Source organism: Callorhinus ursinus, unplaced genomic scaffold, assembly GCF_003265705.2.
Source record: "Callorhinus ursinus isolate GAN/ISIS: 27379988/994484 unplaced genomic scaffold, GSC_fseal_2.0 scaffold5, whole genome shotgun sequence".
In the NCBI taxonomy this organism is placed as follows: domain Eukaryota; kingdom Metazoa; phylum Chordata; class Mammalia; order Carnivora; family Otariidae; genus Callorhinus; species Callorhinus ursinus.
This window is the reverse complement of record NW_027397067.1, coordinates 74128606-74149274: the sequence shown is the minus strand read 5'-3', so window position 1 is coordinate 74149274 and position 20669 is coordinate 74128606. Positions and strand designations below refer to the sequence as shown.

Sequence of the window (20669 nt, the reverse complement as noted above, 5' to 3'; positions counted from 1 at the left end):
TATGGTGATTAACATAACAATAAAAAATTTGAAGGAAAAAAATAAATTTTATGGTGACTAACATGACATAATAAAATTAAATTAAATTAAAAAAATAGTTTAAGGGCCAAGAGAGATGTTACAAAAGATGAGACATTAAGAAGATAATAACGACCGAACCTGTGTTAATCTAACAATACAGTTTCAAAATGTATTAAGCAACTAGTATAGGGACAAATAGATAAATGGGTCATTTTATTTGGAGATTTAAACACACAACTCTCAGAAATGGAGAGATCAAGCAAAGATAAGTAGATAGGCAGATAGAGGATTTTGATAACACTGTACAACTTTTCTGCCAACCAGTGAAGAATACATTAGGTCTAATAAATTTCAGAGTCAGCCTTCTCCAACTCAGGCTCCATGATAATAATGAAATAAAATTAGAAATCAATTTGCAAAAGGATGGGTTAAAATCCTATGTATCTAAAACCTTTTAAAAGGATGCATCTCCTGTGGTTAAGAAGAACATAATACAAGCAATAATCAAAGACATAGAAATACAGGACATGTCGCTACTTCTCCAAATGTCCAGGGCGGGGCTGATACAGCAGTAAGAGGGACATTTATTGCTCGAAATCCATTGACCAGAAAACAAAGAATGACACGTAATGAGCTCAGATTTCAACTCAAGAAGCTCACAGAACAACTGATTGTCAAAGAAGCAAGGAGAAAGCAAAAGATGACAAAGGTAAACATGGATGAAATATGAGCTTTATAGTCATAAAGAAGACTCAGAAAGCAAGACACTGTTTAAATAGTAAGACTGACATGATGAAGAAAAACAGGAGCAAGAATGACCATGTCAAAGGAAAAGAAAGGCCGATGAGCTGCAGGGCTGCATATAAGGAGGGGACCTCTGCAGGGGAGGGTACCCATGCCTCCCTCAGTTAGCAGGGCTGGCCCCTCTCCCTCTGTCCCCTCCCTGCTGCCCAAGCTGCCCAGACTCCACCCTTCGGATGGGAACAAGGCCCTCAGATGGCAGAGAAACACCTAGACAGAACCCATGCCCCCAGAGATCATGAGACACTTTGGGAAATATTATGATAAAGAGAAAAAAAAAAGAGAGAGAAAAAGAAACATATTTATTATTTAAGCTCCTTAAGTGTTGATCTCTTTGCTAGAGCAGCTGAGCATTTTTGTCCAAAGGGTATAGAAATCAACCTGCCAAAATTTACAGATAATGAAATAACGTCAGAAAATCCAGTGGAGCCAACAGACCAAGTACTGGAAGTGGTAAGAAGGCTCAGCGAATTTGGACCCGACTTTACTCCCCTACGCCAGTACTGACCAGCTGGAAAGTTCAATAAAAAATATGACACCATTCATAATGCCAACCGAATGAGGACACACAGGTAGGGACTTGCCTACAATGATTTCACAAAATTTTTGTGGAGAGAAGTTCAAAATGCTATGAAAAGACCCAAGGAGACAAAAATCGTGTTTGTGGTTATAGTGTCAACCAGATTCATGGATGTGAGATTTCACATCATAAAAACATAGTTACTTTTTTGAAATTAATTGAAAAATTCCATGAAGATACACTCAAATTCACATCAGGACTATTTAAAGACAATCAATACATGTATCTTAATATATAGATGAGAGCATTGGAACCCATGAACAATTCAGTCAATTTTGATTAAGAGAAACGGAGAAGAAAGTGCTCGAACTATGATGCTTATGCGAAAACAGTGCTCAGGCCCCTCCCCTAGTGTTATGGAACTCAGCACGGGCTTTGGTGCCCTCTTCCACCCAGGGCTGTGCGAAGCATTAAGGAAATTCTAAGACGAAAAGCTCACAGGCCCTGTCAAGCTTTCAGTCATAACAGAATTGGAATAAGACGCACTAGAAAAATACCCAGTGTGTAAGACAAGGCAGGATTCCTAAAAAATTGCCAAATAGAAGTCTCTTCACCAAGGTGAGAATCGTTTTAAGAAGATGGAGAGAGGCTTAGAGGGTGCCATTTCAGCTGAGCCTTGAAGAAGGGAGTGACTTTCCAGGTGGAGAAGTGGACGTGCCGACCACAGCATGGCAATGGAAAGATGTGGGAAGAAGGCATGGCATTTTCTAGGAATGTCAATACTTGTGAGCCTGGAGTGCAGGGTTCCTGCAGGAATGGAGCAGGAAAGGAGACAGGAAAACGTAGCTTGAGGCCAATTCACGAGGCCTGGTACTCCCTCAGGGAAATGGTGTAGGAGGGCAGTGGAAATCTCTTCTGGGGCCTGTGAATCATACCGCAGACGACACGACCTCCTCTGTCTCCTCTCAAAACTGGCCAGGGCGTCAGAGCCACAGAGTGCATGCTCGCAACATGTCACCCCCTCTTCCTTCTTCAACCCGGGCCCTGGGGGCAGGTGCAAATTCCCCTGACCTGCTTTGGTTTGGAGCTGCCCTCACTTAGCAAGGCAAGGGGGAACCTGGATTTCTTGAGTTCCTACAGTGCGTGGGACACTCTACAATCCTAATATGATTGCAACTTCTTGAGCCCTTGGGAGACAGAATTAATCATACTGATTTTATCCATGAAGATTGCAAGAGTGAAGGGTTTTGCCCAAGGCTGGGATCTTAAGGCAGGCTTGTCCGACCGTGGGCCTGAGCTCTTTCTCTTAGGCCTTAAGGCCCTGGGAGGGTCCCAGGCTTCTCTTGAGAAGCAACTTCATAGGGTGGGGAAAACATAGGGTATGGCTTTAGGTTCTAGCCCCTAATGTGGCTCCTTCTTTGCTACGTGTTCTTTAGCAAGTCACTAGACCGCTCTAAGCCTCAGACTTCCTCTCTCCAGATTGCAAATAATATAAAGACCCTGTGCCAATCAGTGTGAGCAATCTATGAGATAATACATCGGAAGTGCCTTGTGGACCCAAATAATCTAAACACTTGTGGCCCCAAATAATCTAAATAAAGTTATTAATTATCACAGGAGCCTCTCATGCCTGGTGTCTCAACAGCTCTGTCCTCTAGATTTGCAGAAAGACAAGATCTTATCCAAGAATATATCACCAACTCAACTCACATCCATTCCCCCAAACATCTGTTGGTAAAGAACATGTTTAAGAACCGCTAATGTATTGAAGTATTTTTGTTCTCTCAATTCCAAATACCAAGTAATTTCACATGCGTCCCAAAGACTGCTGGGAGCAGTTGTAAAAGCTGCTTCTAAATGACTAAAACAGATGGAGAGTTTATTTTTAAATACACTACCATTTGCTAAAACAGATTAGTTTCTGAAATTCCCCAAACACCTCAAGTCTCCAGAATTTTCAAAAAGAGAATTCTGCCTTCTGGGCCGACTGGAAGGCATTTTTGGTGTCTTCCAGGTCCCACTGAGTGTCTGGTTTCTGAGAGGCCTCTGGGGAAACCCCTTCAGGAGCATTCAAAGTCAGGAAGTTCTGTTTTCAATACCAGGAATTGAAAGATGCTTGGGTTCAGACCTCCTGCAACGAAGATGGGCCCACTAGAGAGGGAGAGATTGAAGAAGATCTGGATCAAAGGACACAAAACACAAGACAGTGGTTGTGGGGAGGGAAGTGGACCAGCCTGGCGTGCCCTGGGCATAGTCCCCCATTCTTCTGCTCATTCACTGCCCGGATATTGACTATGGAGCATGTACTCTAGGACAGCTGTGTTGGGGGCTTCGGGCCCCGTGTGAGAACAAGGCACAGCTGCCCCCTGCTCTCCTGGGGCTCAGAGTCTTGTGTGGGAGAGACTGGGCAGTGGGAATAATTATTTACTGGTGGGAAGTCATGATAAATGATGGGCAAAGAAGTAGAGGCAGAGGAAGCCATATAAAGAGGGTCTGGTTCTGGGCTAAAAAGTCTGGAAGGATTCCCTGAAGGACAGATAGAGCAGGCAAAGGGGACGATAGGCTAAAGGTGTCCACGTAGAGGGAACTTCCTGTAGGAAGCGAAACAGAGCATGGACCCTTCAAGGAACATTGGAAGGCTCCTATGGCTGAAAGAGATAGGCAAAGTGTCAGGTGGTACTGCTTTCTGTTGGGGATGGTGACAGTGTTGATCCAGCATCATATCTGCCCAAATAATGTCACTCCTATCCTTCTCCTGACAGTCAAAGGTTCGGATCCCAGGAAGGCTGGACAATGCTCGACTGTGGTTATATGACCTTAGAATCACTAGTGGGTCCATGGCATTGGTCTTGATGGTGCACTATCTTTCCGTAATTTGGCTACTTCACAGTCTCATCATTGCTTTCTCTGCTTCCAGGATTGTCCCTCTTAAATTCATCCTCCACTCGGCTTTAAGACAAGTCTTCCTAAAGGGAAGCAAGTTTCTCACTTGCCTAAAAACCCTTTGATAGCATACCAATGCTCATTGCAGCACTATTCACAATAAGGCAGAAATAACCCCAGTATCTATCAACAAATGAATACATGAACAAAATGTGGTCTATGCATACAATGGAATATTATTCAGCCTAGAAAGGAAGGAAATCCTGATATAAGCTACAACATGGATGAGGCTTTATGAAGACATTATGCTAAGTGAAATAAGCCAGACACACACACACACACACACACACACACACACACACACACACACACACATTTTGTATGATTCTACTGCTGTGAGGTCCCTAGATTGGGCAAATTCATAGAGACAGAAGGTAGAATAGTGGTTATCAGGGGCTGGGGGGGCAGGGGGATGGGGAGTTATTGTTTAATAGGTACAGAGTTTCTGTTGGGATGATGGAAAGTTCTGGAAATGATTAGTGGTGATGATTGTACCACATTGTGAAGGTACTTAATACCACTGAACCGTACACTTAAAAATGTTAAAATGGGAAACCAAACCAAACCAAACATAACTCTTCAAAGACTCCCATCACTGAGGATGAAAGCCAAGGTATTCAGTGCAATCTGGCTGCTCCCCGCCTCCCAGTCTCCATCACTGCAGCGCATGAAGATCCCATTCCCCTCCCGCATCGTAGGACTGGCAGATCTCAGCGAGAAGCCATGCTGTCCCTTAGTGCCAGAACTCTGCCCGTAGTGAGATGCCTGCACAGTCTCCAACATCTCAGACATACCTTCTCCTTGGAAGTATTCCTGGACACTACTACTTCCCTTGTGCTTAGTTGGGGGCTTCTCTCTCAAATGCCCTAAGACCCTCTTTTAAATATGTCCTTTAAGTGTTTGTCCCCCACCCCTCAGTAAACTATAGTTTCCCAAGAACTAGGACATGAATTATTTAGCATGACATTCCCAGCACCTACCATGGCACCTGACACGAACTGGATGCTCCATAAAATTAGAAGCTAATCAGTGACAATACCATCAGGGCTTGTTCTGTGATCAACAGGTTATTTCTTCTATAATAGTTATTGTCATGATCAAAATCTTATATCATCATCATCAGTATGATTATATCATCATCATCACCATCATCATCATCATCATCATCATCATCTAGCAAGAACATCCAGTAGAATCATGAGTGCTGAGTTCTATTCTTTGCCTTTATTCAACAGTCAATGACTCAGTTGGCCAAACCTTGGGAGCTCCATGCCTCACCCTGTGGCTGCTGACTCAGCTGCCTGTCACTTCTTGATCAGACACGTGGGCAAGGGTTCCTGCCGCCCCTCCCCACCTCAGGCAAAGGAAACAGCAATGACGTAGAAGGGTTCCGAGAGAGGAATGAGTCACCCAATAGTGCTCCATGAAGAAATGCCACCAGAACTGAGTTGCGGCCAGGAGATGGAGCATGGGCTACTGTTTAAACCAGACAGCATAACAGATTTCCCTGAGAAGATCAGGGAAGCAACACTGGAAAGCAGATGAGAGTTCTTTTGTTCTCCTTCTCTCCTGTTGTGGCAATAATGTCGGGTGTAGTTGGCATCTTATTGGCTAAACTGTGCCCTCATCGTTAGCTTTCCTTCCACCAGAAAGCTCCTCATCTTACGCTCTGTTCCCTGTGTTTGTCTTTTGACAAGAGAGGTTTTCGAGAGTTCACACCATTAAACCTTAGTGGGGCAATCTCCCAAAATGGAAACACTTGCCCATCTAGAATTTTCATCACTTTAGAATGATGGACAGTAGTTAGAGGTTCCCCTCAGCATCCTGGAATCACCAGACCATGGAAAGATGGCCATGAGCAAGACACAAACCAGAACAAAGGATAAAGGAAACCAAGCACTCAAAGCCAACTGGTCTCAAGAGGTAAGTGAGGCCCCTCACCCCACCTCACCAGTGTCCAAAACAAGGCTGAAGGCAGAACAGGTGACTCACCATCAGCATGACCCTCTGGAAGAGTCTGGAGTCAGCAGCCCTGGTAGTTAGAAGGTGGATGCTGGCCACGTCGGCTCCGCCACGGTCTGCTGTCAGGGTCACACGCCGAGGGTCCCCACCAAACACTCCGATGTGAGTCTGCACCCAGGTCAGAGCTGCCTGCTGGTCCAGCAACCCCCAGTTGCCACTCACCTCTCCAGAACCTGCCAGAAAGAGGGAAGACTTTTACCCCTTGTGATCTTACAACCTGGAGTTTACCCACCCCAGTCCTGTCTGGGGTGCCTCTGGGGGACCTGGGCTCCTGTCTGTGCAGGTCCAGACAGTGAGAACCGCATGGGCTTCAGAATCAGACACATCCAGCCTTTGCTGGGTAGGAGACCCTGCCATTGTCATTCCATTTCCTCTGGTCTGCAGCTTTTCCACCAGAGGCGAGGGCACTTGCTAGCGCGGCCGCTCCCATCAGAGGCGGTGCATGTCAGACCACCACCCAGCTTGGCACAGCAGCGGGGTGCCCCACATGTTGGCCCGCTGTGGTGTCTCTCCACGTCTCTTCCTCCCTGGCCAGGACCAGGCGTGGCTGAGGCTCTCCATCAGTTCCCGCTGCCTCTTCTCCCATGACCTTCCATAGCATTCAGCTGAGTTGATCTATTCTTTTTTCATAGAATTCAGTAAATATTTATTGAAAGCTCAGCACTGTTTTCTTAACAAAGTGATTCAGACACACACACACACACACACACACACACACACACACACACACACACACACAATGTATATAGAGTACAGCAAAAATATGCCCTCGTCGGCATTTGGGACACTACGTGCCCATGCCCTCTGGCCATCCTCTGAATCCAGTGGACCTTTCTTGTCCATTTAAGTGGCTAACCACCCTGAAATACCCAGCTTGTTCTGGTTCAAGCTGAGACTCACCCACTTTGCCCCAGGAAACTCCAACAGTTCCCATGCCTTCAACCACCACCCACATGCTGCTGACTCGGGAGTGTCAGGGGCACAGAGTGCTCTCCCAGCACCAGCCCCTCGCGTCTCCAGGAGGCTACCTCGCTGAAGGCACTTCAAAAGCATTGAGTCCCAAAGGGAATCGACTCCAAGTCTCCTGAGCATGCAGCCAGCAGCCTTCGCAGAATTTCTTATATTCTCCTTCTAATGCAGCACCACCCACCCGATCTGCTCCTGCACAGCCTCAGAGTCCTCCCCGACACCTGCTATGCTATATCTCCACCTTCTCTTCCCCAGGTGCTCTGGGCTCTCTCCCAACTGAGCTCCTCAGTGCTTCTCCCTGGCCTCCTGTCTCCACACATCTCTCCCTCCAATGAATCCTCCATGCCACATCCCGAGTGGTCTTTTATTTTTTAATTTTTTTAGGGAGGGCTGAGTGGCCCTTTATTTATTTTTTTAATTTTTTAAAGATTTTATTTATTTATTTGAGAGAGAGAGCACAAGCAGAGGGAGGAGCAGAGGGAGAGGGAGAAGCAGGCTCGCCACTGAGCAGGGAGCCTGATGTGGGGCTCAATCCCAGGACCCTGGGATCATGACCTGAGCTGAAGGCAGACACTTACCCCACTGAGCCACCCAGGTGCCCCACCGAGTGGTCTTTGAAATGCATAATTTTGATCATGTCTCTCTCATATACACACAGCCCAACACTCTCTCTCTCTCTCTCTCTCACACACACACACACACACACACACACACACACACACACACACACACACACACCCTGCCTTAGCCTATCTAAAATCTCCCATCTCATCCCATTAGGACCTGATCTCAGTTCTCCCAGTAAATTCAAGACCCCATAGGACAAGGGCGGCTGTCTCTTGGGCCCTATTTCCCTTTGTCTCCTCCCTGTCCTGATGCTGCAGCTGCCTGGTTTCTCAGCAGTAGCTCAAACACACCAGTCCACCCTCTTCCAGGCCTGTGCTTGGCACGTGTGACCTCCTCTGCCCAGAGCCCTCCGCCTCGCCCTGGCCTTCCTCCTCTTCCTCCTCCAGCCCAGCCATCCTTCAGGTTTTAGCTATGGGTTAATTCAGAGGCAGCCCTCAGGTAAGCAAGGTTCCCCTTTCAGGGTATTTGTCAAGTTGGGTGTTGCCTTACTTGCTAGTCCATGGCCCCCACCGAAACCAGTGGCACATAGCCGGTCCTTAGTCAATGTTAGGTGAATGAACGGCCATAGTTACGATTAATAGGATTCAGTATCCAGTGAGAAACTATCAACGAGACTCCATATTCCCAAACAGAAATATAGGAAAATCTTGTGTCCTGATTCCCCAACCCTGCCTTCACCAAGTTGACGGGAACGCCCACTCAGAGGACGTAACAGTACAAATCACTCTTCCAGCTGGTGAGACTCTCAGAATTTCTTCAAATGCATTTTGTGTTCTGGGTTTGGTGAAGACATTAGCACAGTCCTCACCATGGACGTTTCTGGATTGCACTTCTGTTCTGCCTGTTAGGATGAATCTGTGGTTTCTGAGGTCTTGGGCAGGGCAAGAAAGCTGGGTGTCAGCTGGGTGGGACATAGTCCTGCACGTCCAGGAAGTGACATGTGCAGCCTGCATTTCCAGTGACAATATAGGAGGGTTGGGGGCGACTATCCCTGCCTCTGACTTCCCATAGATCAGCTTCCCAAGTACAGTACTGATGTTGTGGGGTCTACAGACCCCCAGGAAGTCAGAGGTGAGGGCCGTTCAAGGGCTGCTCTTCAGACAAGTCTGGATGGGGCTTTGCCTGGTGCCAGGCACTGCACTTGGTTCTATGGCGAGCAAGACAGGCACAGCGTTGGCCCTCACACAGCCTCAGCCGTGCACACAGGGGCAGCGAACCAGCAGCTTTCGGGGAGTCTGCTCCAACCCCTCCCTTCACTGAGGAGGAACTTGACTCTCGAGAGGAAATGTTTGTTTCAGCATGAGAAACAAATGTAAGAGAAAGTCGGGACATAGATCCCAATGCACACTCGGAACTCTCTGTCCCAATACTCAATCCAATACAACACTTGTTGGAAAATCTATGATGTGCAAGGCATTGTGTTATTTTCATTAAAAAAAAAAAATCTGAGTGTTCCATTTATGGAACTTTCTGTGCTCAAAAGCACTCCTAACTCCCCCGTTACTGCTGAGAGTCAAGTCTAAATGTCTTCCTGGCTTTTTTGATCCTCTATGAATGGCCTCGGCCCATCCGAGCAGCCTGGGTTCCCTTCATTTTCCAACACCGGCCCTCGTCCAGCCACCATAGCCACGTTCACCCTGCCATCCTGCTGTGGCTGTGCCCCCCAGGCCTCCTCAGTGTCCTCATGGACCCGTCCTGCCACACACGTGAGCTGGGCCGTGCCCCTGGGCCATGGCACTGGAGAGGGGCTCCTTGCTGGCTGCACGTAGAGTCCAGTAGGGAGATGCGAGCAGGTGTCCACCCCTAGCCACCTACCCCAGCTGCCCTGCTCTGCCCTACTACCTCCACTGGTCAGAACCACCCCAGCCATAACCAACTGTTCCTTCATTTCCTAACTGGTTCTCACTTGCTCATGTGGTGTCTTCAACTCTCCCTCTAAAGCTCCTTGGCGCAATTCTGGGCTCACAGTGGGCCCTCACCCGGTCTCCTTGATGGCCGTCAATTAGAGGCAGCAGGTGAGGTGGCCAAGCACACAGGTTATGGAGCCAGATCAGCTGGGCGCAGCCCCAGCCCCACCACCTACCAGCCCTGTGGGGCCCTGGACAAGTTACCTAGTGCGACTTGATTTTCCCTGTCTGTAAAATGGAAGTAATAACCATACTTACCTCTTCAGGTTGTTAGGATGATTGAATTGGTTAATAATTGTAAAGGAACCAGAAGAGTGCCGGGCATAAAGCACTATAGAAATTGTCTAGTTTTTCTTGAGTAAAATGAAACAGATTTAGGTCCCCGCAGTATCTCCCAGATGCTCTTTGTAGAGTGTGCCTTGGCTTTTGTAGCAGACTTATGGAGGGGCAGCCACAGAGACAGGACTCTGTGCCTGTTCTTCTGGCTGGAGGGGAGCAGACCCTCTGGGGAGGCCCCGGGGACGATGAGGTAATGGTAATGGTACCATGCCCGGCCTTCTGTCTGACTCCCTGGCCAAAGCACACCCCCTCCGTCCCCACACCCACAGCGGGCCTGCAGGCTGACCCACCCACTCCTCTGAGTCTGTCTCCCCCCGCCCCAGTGCCCCTGTTCCCCTCACTGCACTGCTTTGCCAAGCGAGGACAGTCACTGTGCCCTGGGCCCCCTGGGGTCTGCCCCCCGGGCAGGATCCAGGCTGGGGAAATGGCCTCCCCCGTGGCCCACCTCCAACCCCTTCACTTCCTTTCCAACCACCAAAGTGCCTCTGGAGGGGACCTGGGTGCCTCAGTTAGTTAAGTGTCTGCCTTCGGCTCAGGTCCTGATCCCAGGGTCCTGGGACTGAGCCCCGCATTGGGCTCCCTGCTCAGTGGAAAGCCTGCTTCTCCCTCTCCCTCTGCCTGCCACTCCCCCCTGCTTGTGCACTCTCTCTGTGTGTCAAATAAATAAATAAAATCTTTCAAAAAAAAAAGTGCCCCTGGAGTCTGGAGCTCTCGGAGGACCACGTTCACTGCGGGCTTCAACAGCAGATGCCACACACACTGATCACGGGAGAACATGGGCAGGGACCGCGCAGCCGGACTCAGTCCATGCCAGGGGCCGTTGCTGCCGCCGCGGTCCAAGAACAGCTCTGGGCCAGCTGCTGGCCACACGCAGGGCCGGGGCATGACCACAACCCAGCCCTGCCTGGAAGGAGCCCCGTCCAGGGAAAGAAAAGGGGCACTAACACTAGTGAGCCCCTGCCGGGCGCCGGGCAAGGTCCCAGGTGTCTGCCTTCCCCGCGTTACCCTGTCATCCCCCCTTAGGTCTTAGCGCCATCTGAGAGATGGGCAGCATGGGAGTGCAGGCAGAGGGAAGGAGCTGCTCGGAGCCCCTCGGAGCCCCTCGGACCCACAGCGCCGCCGAGCTGCTCTCAGACCCTGTTCTGCGTGGATGCAAAGCCTGCGCGCCGTGCAGGACCCTGGGCTCCGGCCAGCACTCAAAGTAGCCCGTCTCTTTCCAGACCCGTGTTCGGAACGGCAGCGTCCAAGTATTTAAAATGGAAAAGGCGAAAGACAAACGGGGGCAGTACAGAGACATCTTAGGGCAGTGAAACAATTTTACTGTGTGACCCATGATGGTGGACACGTGTCATTAGACATTTATCGAAACCATAGAGAGTATGACACAAAGAGTGAGCCCTAGTGTAAACTGTGGACTTGAGTCAATACTAATCTATCAGTGTTGCCTCATCAATTCTAACAGAGGTGCCCCACCAATGCACGGTGCCAACAGTAGGAGAAACTGAGGCGGGGAGCGTCTATGGGAACTCTTTGTACTTTCTGCTCAGTTGTCCTGTAAACTTAAAACCACTCTAAGTGGTAAAATCTATTAACTGTTTCTTAAGTGGTAAAGGGGATGGTGTGCTTGCGTCACAAATTTATTGGGGGGTTCGCAGACTCACACACCCATTTCTTTCCCCTTCCTGAGCATCCCCCAGGACCGTGGGCGCCTGAGGCCCCTGCACAACAGCTGCTTCGCCGCGGAGTCTTGCGGGGGACGTGCTGTGGCTGTCTGCGGTCAGGAAGGCTGTGTTTGCAATCCTAGTGCTTGTGTGTCTCTGTTTCTCTACGGATACATGGCTCCCCTCTCCTGGTGGAGCTGCAGAGAGGCTCAATTAAGGCAGGCAAAGGCCCAGGAATGTGGGGGAAGCTAGGAAGTCTAGTAAATAAAGCAAAGGCGAACCGTCTGTGGCTCAATGGACGTAAAAGACCCATCCTGCTGTGTACACAGAAGAACAGGGAATGCAAAGGGCATTTCTAAACCTCCGAGGGAGTGAGCCACAGGATATTTCTCCTTGCTGTTTGACCAATAGGATTCAACGCCCCTAGTGCACTCCCTAACTGTGGAGTATGGAGCTCCTCGACCCCCCCGAGCCTCGCTGAGTCATGTGCCAAACGGCCACTCGGTGCTGGCCTCACAGAGCTGTGTGGGAATGAAATGAGGCGATCCAGGAGAAATGTCTGGTAGAGGCCGGCACTCCCGGGTGTAACTTTCCTCCCCTCTCGCTAACAGTTTTGCTTTAAGCACAATGAACAGGCAGCATTCCAGGTCAGGAGTGGTAAGGGCTGGGTGTTCTGGAAATTTCCTTCGCCTGCCTTGACACTGCCTCCACCAGCAACAGGAATGAGTTTGCCTTCCCAGAAGCACACGAATTCTCAGTAAGATTACACGCCACGAAGCCATCAGGCATGGGTAACATATGGAAATTCGCTCTCCTCTGTCTGGAAAGGCTCAGAGCCAAGGAGTCAGCCATGTCTGTGGAAAGCTCCATTTGACCATGTTCAACAGGATGAGGTCTGAATTTCACCCGCCTCTTCAGAGACGGGAGCTACGGACTTATCAAATCATCAGTCGTGTGTTTGAAAAGAGGAAAGAAAACCCAGGCAGAGTTTTTAGTGCTCTGACAGCTGACCCTGCTCCCTCTGAAGGAAAAATCTGAAATCTGTTGCTCATCCACATTTCCCTCATTGGCATCTGGTCATATTTTGCCTTAACTTGGTGCCCACTTTGTGGTTGTTGTGCAGGCCTAGAATCTTCTTCATGGCACTCAAGGGCCCATGCCACGGGGTGCACCCAGCCCTCCAGAGTTTCTGCCTATGCTGGATGGCTACCCACTCATCCACATTCTAGATAACTCCATCATTCTCACCATGCTACGTTCCACCAGCCCATCCTGACTTAGCAAGAAAGGCATTTGGGTCTTAAATGAGATCCTTAGAGAACAGAGATGAAGTTCAGTGCCTCCCTGGAGGGCCCACTGTATTTTCTAAAGCCCTTTCACATGTACAACCTCACTAGAGCCTCATGTAACTGTGGATGTTGGGTAAAATTATTCTCCTTTTACAGAGGAGGATACTGAGACTCCGAAATGAAGGGTTTTAGCCAAGGTCACACGGACAATGAATGGCAGAGCTGGCCCTTGCTTCTTCAGATTCCCAGACCTGTGTGTCTACCCCCGGCCATGGCTGTTAGACAAGTGCCCCACCACTGGGAGAGCTGGACATGGAGGAAAAGATGCACGTGGAGGACGATGGGGCTGTCCTCCATGGGTGCTGGTGGGAAAGGTGGAGGATGGAACCAGGGTGACAAACAGTTCTGTGACTGGATAGGGGACAGGCCAGTGTTCACAAGCAAGGCTAGCATTAAAGAAGAAACAGGAAACATCACTGATGCAGCCCTTATCTGGAGTCAAATGGTGTCCCTGTGGGCCCAGGACTATAATCCATTCCTATCATTCTCTAGAGCAAGTCAACCCCTGTGGTGAATCCTGGCTCTGCTCTTTCCTAACTATTGATGTTAGCAAGTGTCTAACCTTCTGGGGCCTCAAAATACACACACACACACACACACACACACACACACACACACAAACGTGCACGTGCAATACAACACATAATGTACTTGGAATAGCTTCAGCACCTAGTAAGATCAACCAATGGCAACTATTACTCTCATGTATGGGTGTCAGGATCGCTGGAGGGTCTCATAGGCGTGTGGAACATTCCCGAGTGCTCAGCTGGGCTGGAGGAGGGCCGGGGGGCCATGAAGGGATGGGGCTTTGGGAAGAAGGGGTTGAACACACAGAGTGGCCCTCAGCTCAGGGGATCAGCAATCCCCAGCCACGCCAGCGACTTACCAGAACTCAGAAAGCCGAAGACACCCACTCGGTAGCCAGCAGTGACCACGATGAGGTTGCCAATAGCAGCCAGGAAGGAGCCATCGATGGCCAGCGGTCCATCAGTCCCCCTCCCCCCAATGGTGTTGTGGAAGAACACCAGCACAGACGCATTGGGGGCCTGTGGAGAGTGGAGAAATATGAGGCTATAGGTTGGCCCATTCTCACCCACCAGAGCTTGCTGAGGGCACCTTTCCCAAGAAGGTGCCAGATTCTGAGCCTACCCACGACTCTTCCTGTCAACTCCATCACATAGCACACTTAGTCCCATGTCACAGGCTGAACTCTGTCCCCCTAAAATTCAGGGGTTGAATCCCTGACTCTATGACTTCAGAATGTTACCATATTTGGAGAGGGTCCTATAAGGAGGTGATTGAGCTAGTGGGCCCTAATCCCATATGACTGGTATCCTCAGAAGAAGGGGACATTTGGACAGAGACACACACAGAGGGATACCATGTGGACACAGAGGGAGGAGGAGATGACCATCCATGGGCCACAGAGAGTAGCCTCCGAAGGAACCAACCCCACTGACACCTGGATCTTAGACATCTGGCCTTCAGAATATTGAAAAAATGCCTTCTGTCGTTTATGCCTCCCAGTCAGTGGTGCTCTATCAGAGTAGCTCTAACATGCTAATAAGCCTGGTGTCACAGAGAAGGAAGCTGGGCGTCATGAAAAGTGGATGCTTTGCTCACATTGCAAAGTGAGCAGGGCGGCAGAAAGGGCAGCCCACTGCAGACCTGCAGCCCATTGCTTGGAGCTGAGCAGTCTTCCAACACCCCAGTTCTGCCCCACAGGTAGATGCTCTAATGACTAAAAGCACTTCCATTTTGCAGGTGTGAACACAGAGGCTCAGGGTGGTGAAGTGACTTTTATTAAAACATGTACGGAGAGGAAGGGGTCGACCCAGAATTCCAACCTCAGCCCCCTCCCAGCACACTCTCCTGGGCTCTTCTGTTTGTGACACTGCGTCTCTCAGGTGAGTGACGAGTAGCTCTATATCACCAGGACGGGTTTCAGGCAGCGTGGCCAGACCGAAAGGACTCACCAAGGAGGATGCAGACAGTCTTCCAGAATAAACTAGGGGCCAGAACTGGGGTGTTGGAAGACCACATAGATCCAAGTGATGGGCTCCAGGTCTGCAGTCACTTCCAGGTGGAGTGACCCTCATTCCTTTATGTGTGGTCTCTGTCCCACTCACGGTCATTTCCAATGTCCCCCATCAGCCACCTATGGACTCATTAGTCTCCATGCAGTGTTTTATTTAATTCCTGCATGAACTTTATGAGCCAGGATGCTATTTCTCTCCCACTTTCAGAACCAGTAACTGAAGCACATAGAACATGATTACCTTCTCTAGACCAATGAGGCAGTGGTCAGTGGCAGACTCGTTGGGAGCCAGATCTTAATCCAGCATCACAAGTATGGGGTGACCAGCGCTGGGCAGAGGGGACCCATTGTCTCCCTCACTCTGGGCTCCCTGCTCATAGTAGTGCAATCTATGAGAGCTTTCACACCTGGGGGGGGGGGCCTCATGACAAAGCTCAGTCAGACCAGCCTGCTGAGGCCACATATCTAAAGTGCAGTGGACTCTCGCTGCTAGTAGACCAGGGACCAGGAAGCTGTGGCATGGTCTCGTGTACCATGGCATCTATCAACACCAGGTTGGCGTCCCCAGAAACTCGCATTTCCTAAAACTCATCAGTGGCTTTTTATTTCGTGCCCTCTGATCCTTCCCCCCAAACAGGAAACTCAAACATGGAGTATCAGGCTCATGGCTGCTACTTAGGCAGATCTGGGCTCCAAAACAGGGCATAATCCTGTCTAGGTCACAGCCCCAAACCTCACCCTACAGAACTGCCCCAAACAAGAGTCCGTGTGGAGACACCCCCAGGGGTCGCTCCTCGGGTCTTCCAAGGGCAGCAGCTGGTTGGTTTTCTCCTTGGCAGATGAGCCGCAGTCAGCCTCTGCCCTCTCCTCCCTATGGTTCTCTCACCCTCTCAGAGACCCTGCATCGCTGACCCCCCTCCCCAACTGCCTGGCTCACACCTCCCTCCCCCACCCCACGCCGCTCAGGCAGCACCCCCTGATCGCCACCTAACACCTCCCGTCACTTGTCCCTTCCTCTGTATTTCTCCCCAGAGTCTCATCAACACCACCGTTGTTCAACACTCACTTGCACATCTGTTTCTGCCCTGCCCACTAAAATGTAACTCCTGAGGGCAACAACTCTGTTTCAGTCCCCTCTCTGTCCCACCGGGAGCGGTGTCCCCCAACACAGGCCCTTTAGCAACTGAACCAGGACAACCGTGCCCCATTTGCCACGGGGGTGGCCTGGGGATGTGGGCAGGAACAGGTGAGGCCCGGTGGGCACCAGGAGGGCCCTCTGCTTCCTCTTGGGCCCACAGGCTTTCAGGAGGCCAAGTACCGGCAAGGACAGCACTGGGGGTGCAGAACCTGAGCAGGCCACGGAGGAGCGGGGTGGATGATTCTGGCAGCTCTGGGGACAGAGGGTGTCTAATGGGGCAGTTTTCAGGGCAGACAATCAAGGGCTTCAGAACTCACCACGTTCTGCGGGACAAACATGTTAAGATACAAGCAGTCTTCGCTGACTCCGGGAGACACGAGTGCCCTGGCGCCTGGCTGCCAGCAACTGGCCCTGGGGATGCAGACAGTATGATTTCCAGGTAGACAAGCAGTGGTACACGCCTCATCTTCCCTTCTTGCCCACCACCATCGGCCAGAACCCACCGCCCCGTCCGAAGCCCCGATGGCTACCAGCTCTGCAGCAATTAGGCAGCTTTGGGAAATGGGAAAAGGGAGTGACAAGCACAGGGAGGAAACTGCAGGATGCCCACCACTCTCTCTGCCGCAGGTTGCGGAGGAACACCTCCAGGGACAAACTGCCAACTCGCAGAAAGGATGCCCAAGATAGAGATGGGGCACGTGGGTGTTGCTCACAACCTTGGCCCTTCCTTGCTGCAAGTGTGCAGACCTGTGGCTGGATGTGGAGCCTGAGCTGCTTTCTGCATCAGGACAGGGTTCAAGAGTGCCAGGCTGAGCACCCCCGGGGCACGAGAGCGGAGATCTTGTCTGGGGTATGCCCAATGGCAGCCTGATGGGACCCGCCCCACAGGTGATTTCACACATCCTGCAACCTCCTTTGTGCTGGACTCTGAGAAGGCCAGCCTCCCCTGTCATGTGGCTCCACCCTGACATGTGGAAGCACTCAGATTAGTGCACGTTTATTCCCTTTGTCTCTCCATGCTGGAGACTTAGCACCATGGCTGTCCACACTTTCCTGCCACGGCCCAAGTTCAAGCCCTCAATGTCCCCTGCCTGGAGCATTCAAGAGTTCCCAGCCCTTCACTCTTTCTGGCCCTGGCCTGGGGACCTCCCCACCAGCCAGGCATGGGTGACAAGGGACAGCACAGGTGTAGCGGCCTCAGGACAGAGCTACAGGGGTCTGTGGGAAGGTGGGGAATGGAGACAGGAGAACGGTGCTCTTTTCATGGGTTCTCTGAACACACGCTGGTGAGAAAAATGACAACATCTCCAACGTGTCAACTGGTTAAAGTGCTGTATGTATGGGAGGGGACAGGTGAGACTGAACATGGTTGATGAGGGAGGAAGATAGGATTTGAATTTTTTTTTCCTTTTTTTAAAACTCCTTTTCATATTGTTCCTATTGGGGAAAGAGTCCTTTTAAAATGATGTTTTTCATGGGCGCCTGGGTGGTTTAGTCAGTTAAGCGTCTGCCTTTGGCTCAGGTCATGATCTCAGGGTCCCGGGATGAGCCCAGAATCTGGCTCCCTGCTCAGCAGGGAGCCTGCTTCTCCCTCTCCCTCTGCCCCTCCCCCTGCTCTCTCTCTCTAGCTCTCTCTCTCTCAAATAAATAAATAAAATCTTTTAAAAATAAATAAATAAAATGTTTTTCATGAGCTCATGTGCTTCTCCCTCCCTGCTGGATTTCTCAGCCCCACCGAACTCAGCTGTGGCCAGGAGGCTGCTTTCGAGCTACCGACAAACTGGTGCAAGTCACCGATGCACCCCAGGCCCCTGCAGCCCCGGTCCCTGGAAATTTCCCATGAAGACCCTTCCAAAGCCTCTCTTTCCTGCATGTAAAGTCAAGGAATGTTCATGCTGAGGAAGGCAGAGCCTCCATAGCCTTGGTTCCCGAATCACTGCAGGGAGCAGAACACTCTGGCCCCTCCATCACCAAATGCACTTTGCAGGAGCAAGATAATGATATTTGGAGGGTTTATCTATAAGAGCACTTAATGCCCCCTTGATTACTGCCCACCCCCATTTACCCACCCCGACTTGACACTGCCCACCCCCATTCACCTCTCCAGCTGGAATGCACTGCTCTTCTACCAAGTCTCACTCGGATGGATTTGAATGGGAGAGGCATTCCCTGGGCGTTCACCAAGAGTGTTCCACTAGATCCTCACCGTGGCTTGGTGGCATCCCAGGACCCTGTCCAGTTCAAGGGCTCGGGTGCCTGGAAGCGGCTCTCTGCCAGGGGCGGGGCGGCATACGGAACTCCCAGGAACTGATCCACTTGCTTCCACGAAGTGCCCACCTGGATGGCCTGGGACCTGCCCAGCAGCTGGCCGTGGGGGGCAATGGTCACAGAAGGTGCCGGTGTCCCAAAGCTGAGCAGAGGGATGTCTGTGGGGAGGGGGTGTCGGGGGAGGAGACAACAGTGGGTGCTCTATTCAGACAAAGCACTGCTTTTCACACTTTAAAAATGCCAATAGTTCATTCAGACCCCAGTAGTCCGAGCCTAGCCAGGTGACTTTTCAATGTGAAAAAAACAAATTAATAGCAAATACATCTGATGTTTACCAGGCACTGAATGTCTCCAGAGCATGGCACTGAACCCTTCTCTATGATTCTTCCCACCCAGAGGCTGGGCAGAGCCTAACCCAGGCCTGCAATCCCTTACTCAGCACAATGGGGCCAGGCGTGAGCTGTCATTCAGAAGTACTTGGATTTTTAAGAGAACAGAGGGACACAGAAAGTACAAAGCTCAGCCAATCCCCCCAGAGGGCTCTGGAGTCAGGCCCCACCGTCAAACACATCAGTGACTTCTGGGGTACAAGGTACAAATCACTCGTACTAACAGGGATGGATAAAGAATATGATGTCTTCAGTCCCTCGAGGCCAGACGGTGCCACCAAATAAGTTTGCCGCAAACTCACGAAAAAATTTTTTTCTAACTTTTAGAACTTTGGGATTTCAGAATTCAGAGGAGAAACTGTGGGCCCTTATTTGTGTTTCGGTGGTAAGAAAACAGAGGGAGGGTCCAAGGGCGGGTAGCTGCCAAGACTTGAAGGTGTAGGATTCAGAGTTTCTGGACCCCGATGGCGACCACAGCCTGTTCACATGGGTCAAGGGCCAGCTCAGGGCCTCTCTCTAGGCCACTACCCCTGCTCCCTGCCTGCAACATCCCCAGATTCCATCTGGCCTGTCAGGCCCAAGACTGTGCCAAGCTCAGGGCCTGGCACAAAGGAAGCGCTGAATGCTGGTGAAGAGATGTTCTCTCTCTCAAGCTCCCTCTCTCTCTCTCTTTGCCTGTGTGTGTGAGAGAGAGAGGGAGGGGGGGACATCGCTTTTTATTTCCCGCAGGTGTGTTTGGTTTGCTTGGCTCCGCTGTTGGCTGTGAGCTTCGCTGCTAGCCTGCAGCTCGGTCCACACCCTCCTCTATCTGTGAGGACAAACGAGGAGCACAGGAGAGGAGACAGACGGGCAGAAGTCTACCCATTCCTCAAGCGGGGTACAATGCAGTGGCTCAACTGAAGGTGATTTCGTCCCCAGGGGACATTTGATAACATCTGGAGACCGTTTCGGTTGTCACCAGGGTCTGTGAGGGATGCTGGTTACTGACATCTAGTGAGTAGAGGCCAGGAATGCTGCTAAACACCCCGCAATACATAGGACAGCCCCCACAGCAAAGAACCATCTTGCCCCGGCTGTCAACGATGTGAGGCTTGAGAACCCCTGCGATGGTGTGCGTTCATGACTCCCGGGCCATCGAGGAGCATCATGGGGAGGAACCGATGCGTGGTTCTGGAAGCAGACCTGTGTTTTAGGTTATATGCACCGGCTACTTTGGGGAAACTTCCTAATTCTTCTGATGCTCAGTTTCCCCCTGAGAAAGAAGAATGATAGCAGCCCCTACAACACAAGGATGTTGGGGTAAGTACATGGTGCCTGTAGTGCTCTGAGCCCAGTCCCTGCAAGGGGCAGGGGCTCCACACATCAGTAAGTGAATCAATTGGAGGGAAGGAGGGAGGGAGGAATGGTGGGAGGGAGCAGGAGAGAGGAAAGGAAGGAAGGAGGGAAGGAAGGAAGGGAAAGGAAAGGAAAGGAAAGGAAAGGAAGGGAAGGAAGGGAAAGGAAAGGAAAGGAAGGGAAAGGAAGGGAAAGGAAAGAAGGAAGGGAAGGGAAGGGAAGGAAAGGAAAGAAGGAAGGAAGGAAGGAAGGAAGGAAGGAAGGAAGGAAGGAAGGAAGGAAGGAAGGAAGGAAGGAAGGAAAGAAAGAAAGAAAGAAAGAAAGAAAGAAAGAAAGAAAGAA

General features: G+C 50.7%; 1 protein-coding gene across 1 annotated transcript in view; it reads right to left on the bottom strand.

Moving 5' to 3' along the window:
* TG (thyroglobulin) overlaps window positions 1-20669 on the bottom strand; it is a 256066-nt gene that overhangs the window by 106424 nt on the left and 128973 nt on the right. The window contains exons 39-42 of the mRNA XM_025870539.1: window positions 18542-18761; window positions 16653-16746; window positions 14046-14205; window positions 6278-6480 (exon numbers count right to left, since the gene is read on the bottom strand). Of these exons, the coding sequence (XP_025726324.1) occupies window positions 6278-6480; window positions 14046-14205; window positions 16653-16746; window positions 18542-18761 (677 nt within the window). The remainder of the gene's footprint in view (window positions 1-6277; window positions 6481-14045; window positions 14206-16652; window positions 16747-18541; window positions 18762-20669) is intronic.